Genomic DNA, 2,957 nt, shown 5'->3' on the forward strand with positions numbered 1-2,957 from the left:
ATTAAAACAAATGTTGTAGAATACCTTAAACAATCATTCATATTTTATCTCAAAAAGGTAAAATGTAATCAAAGAAAGTACGTATTGCACAAGTTTCCTATACTAGTTTTCTGTTGTTACTAGTCGTTGAGAACAAGCCCATAATACTTGGCTACCATATGATATGGCTTCTTTGCCCCTCTCAATGGGAGAGAAAATTTCCCATGCTTTTACTCTCTAGTCGTCAAACCCAAAATTCTAGACTACTACTCTATGGAATAGTTTCTTTGCCCCTTTCAGTGGAGAGAAAATTTGCTATCCTTCTACAATCGTTGTGTTTTTTTTTTCCCTTTAAGCAACTGTCTACATTTATTGTGTTTTTAATGTCTACACTCGTCGTTTTAATGTCTACATTCATTCTTATAGTGGCTTAATTGAAGAAAATACTTGATATATCTCATGTCAGATTAAAAGACCTGATACTTCATAGAAAGGACTCAAAAGCAAGGCATCTAGAGGAAGAAACATTCGCCACAGTCGACAAGCAATTCTACAATAGAAAGCTGCTTCAACATCTATTCATCAAAAAAGCCACATATTCGATCTCCTCTACCCCTTTGAATATCTATAGTGCACCATTCTACTCCACAAGCTAAATGAGCACAATCTCACAATTTCTTGAGCATCTTGACAACTCCATTAACTTCTTGCGGGTTGATGAGGACCATTTAGTTGGGGAAGTTCTTGAATGATATATAGTCATCTTCTGTAACCCGGCCCCATGCTTCAAGAAGTAGCTTACTATCTCAAAGCCAAGTTGGTGAGATTCCACGAATTCCATTATTTTCACTTCCCTCAGATGCTGACTCAAACAATGAGGTTTCTCTTTAGCACCACAGTGGAGGTGTATACCAGAGGCCATATCAAATTGACGCTGATTTAAAAGAAAAAAGGAGAGAATGCTTGAAAATTAGTTTGCTTGGTTTAGTTTATCAGTCTAAAATACAAAATGCCAAAACCAACATTGATTTTCCTTAATTCAGATCCTAACTCACCATTAATTCAAAAACTAGCATCTCCAAATTTGGTGCACTCCACAGTAGAATCTCCAAGAATTTCCAACTTCCAATCCAAGTCCACTTGAGCACCAAATGCGTCAAATTTAGAAATTCAGGCAACAAATGATCTTCCCTGAGGAGAGACTTTTCACATCACAGAAAAAGCAAAAGTCATTCCAACCTCTTACTATATAGGATATGAAATCCTGAACAAGCCCGGTGACATAAAAGACATGCAATAAGTCAAAGAAACTACCTCCAAAGAGCACCCTCTTAGATCAAGATGTTTTACATTGCAAAGTTGACCAAAAAGTTGGCAAAGCTCGTGAGCCAAGTGCTCGGGTAATGCATCCGGATATTCACAACGCAGATCAGCTTTCGTTAAAAACTTGAACTTGCAATTTGAGCTGAGTATGCTTTCATAAAATCTGTACTCCAAACACTCGAGCTTTGGGGTGTTAAGAACAACCTTGTCCTTTTCCGATGCCCACACCAACTTTGTCAGCGAAGGGAGGTTGATATCAACTAAGCCAACATCACAAAAAATTACCAGATCAATCCTTAAATCATCAAGCAATGGGCAATTCCATTTGAGCGTCGAACCTGTACTATCTCCTAGCAGTGTCAGAGTGTCCAAATGCAAGACTCTAAGATTCGGCAAGCAAAGCAATTTTGGAACCTTCAGGCTAACATTTCCGTCTAATTTCAAGACTACAAGAGTCTCGCAAGTTAAAATTTCAGATGGAAAGACTTCAGGTCCCCAAAACTCACCACCATAAAATTTGACCCGCACGTCAATAACTTGAACATTGCGCGAAAGCACAGAAGATAACCATGAACGAACCACAATAGTTTGGTCAGTCAGGCATCCACACCCACAGCTAAAATGAAACTCACTTAGAGGCGACTCACGATGCATAACTAGTCTGTCAACAAAGTCTATGAATTTCTCCTCTAACTCCCCCATCACATCATGATAGCAATCATCAGATTCATCGCCTCTAAACCTTCTAGTATTAACAAGCTCATAATCATCAAGGTCAATTTTGGGAAGATCCAAGAAAATGTACCTCCATCTAGTGGATAAAATGGAAGTGGAGGCTGCCTCTTTGGTCCGAAGAAATGAGAGAATGTTGAAGAGTATGTGGTCTGGCAAGGCACTGAATCGATCTTCTTTACAATTATCATCTGCGCTTGCTGGGGAAAGATTGGCCTTGATGGGCTCCGTTCTCATGGCTGATTTTTCGGATGGGTTTTGATCATGTTGGGGAAAGAAGCTAGCTTTCAAGCATTTGGGGTTTCGTTCTGCCATGGCGCTGGAGTGATGGACTTACTTGGAGTTTTTCAGAAGATCCGCCATGGAAGCAGGGTTTCAGGGGTTCTGGGATTTTGCAAGGAAGGGAGGGTGACTTTGGCCACTGGCTACTGTACTTTAGCTGCCAAGTGACGAAAGCAAAACAATAGGAATCACTGTGGTGCAAAGCTGAGTCATCTATGCAAATCATTTTTGGCCACTGGCTACTGTACTTTAGCTGCCAAGTGACGAAAGCCAACAAAAGGGTGCATCTATGGTGCAGAGTTGAGTAGGGCGTAACTGAAACAAGTTAAATCAAACATTCTAATCTTCGAACTTGTTTATTTACATTTAAAATTTAACTTATTTATTTACTAAATAGACATTGAACGAGATTTTTATTAAATATTATTGAATATAAAATAATTTTAATTTAACTAATTATCAAATTAAGTGCAAACGAACTCAAATGCTATTCAATTTTGATTGAATCAGATAATAAATTAAACCTGAATGAATGTCGAACTTGATGTGAGTGCGTAAATAATTTAGTTCATTTCTCATTTCTAGAGCTGAGTCATTTGTGCATAGGAAGAAAATTAAAGGAATGAGGACAACACGTCACT

The 2,957-nt window shown here is 38.5% G+C and overlaps 1 protein-coding gene across 1 annotated transcript; it reads right to left on the reverse strand.

Annotated features, from left to right (window-relative positions):
• Positions 1–448: 448 nt before the first annotated feature.
• On the reverse strand, positions 449–2,513 carry LOC113776531 (F-box/LRR-repeat protein At4g14103-like). Its single transcript, XM_027321719.1, has 3 exons — positions 1,294–2,513; positions 1,035–1,181; positions 449–913 (listed from the first exon to the last, which is right to left on the reverse strand). The coding sequence occupies exons 1-3, from the start codon at positions 2,347–2,349 to the stop codon at positions 632–634; spliced, it is 1,485 nt and encodes a 494-aa protein (XP_027177520.1). The 5' UTR covers positions 2,350–2,513; the 3' UTR covers positions 449–631.
• Positions 2,514–2,957: the final 444 nt, after the last annotated feature.

This window comes from Coffea eugenioides, chromosome 1, assembly GCF_003713205.1.
Source record: "Coffea eugenioides isolate CCC68of chromosome 1, Ceug_1.0, whole genome shotgun sequence".
Lineage (NCBI taxonomy): Eukaryota > Viridiplantae > Streptophyta > Magnoliopsida > Gentianales > Rubiaceae > Coffea > Coffea eugenioides.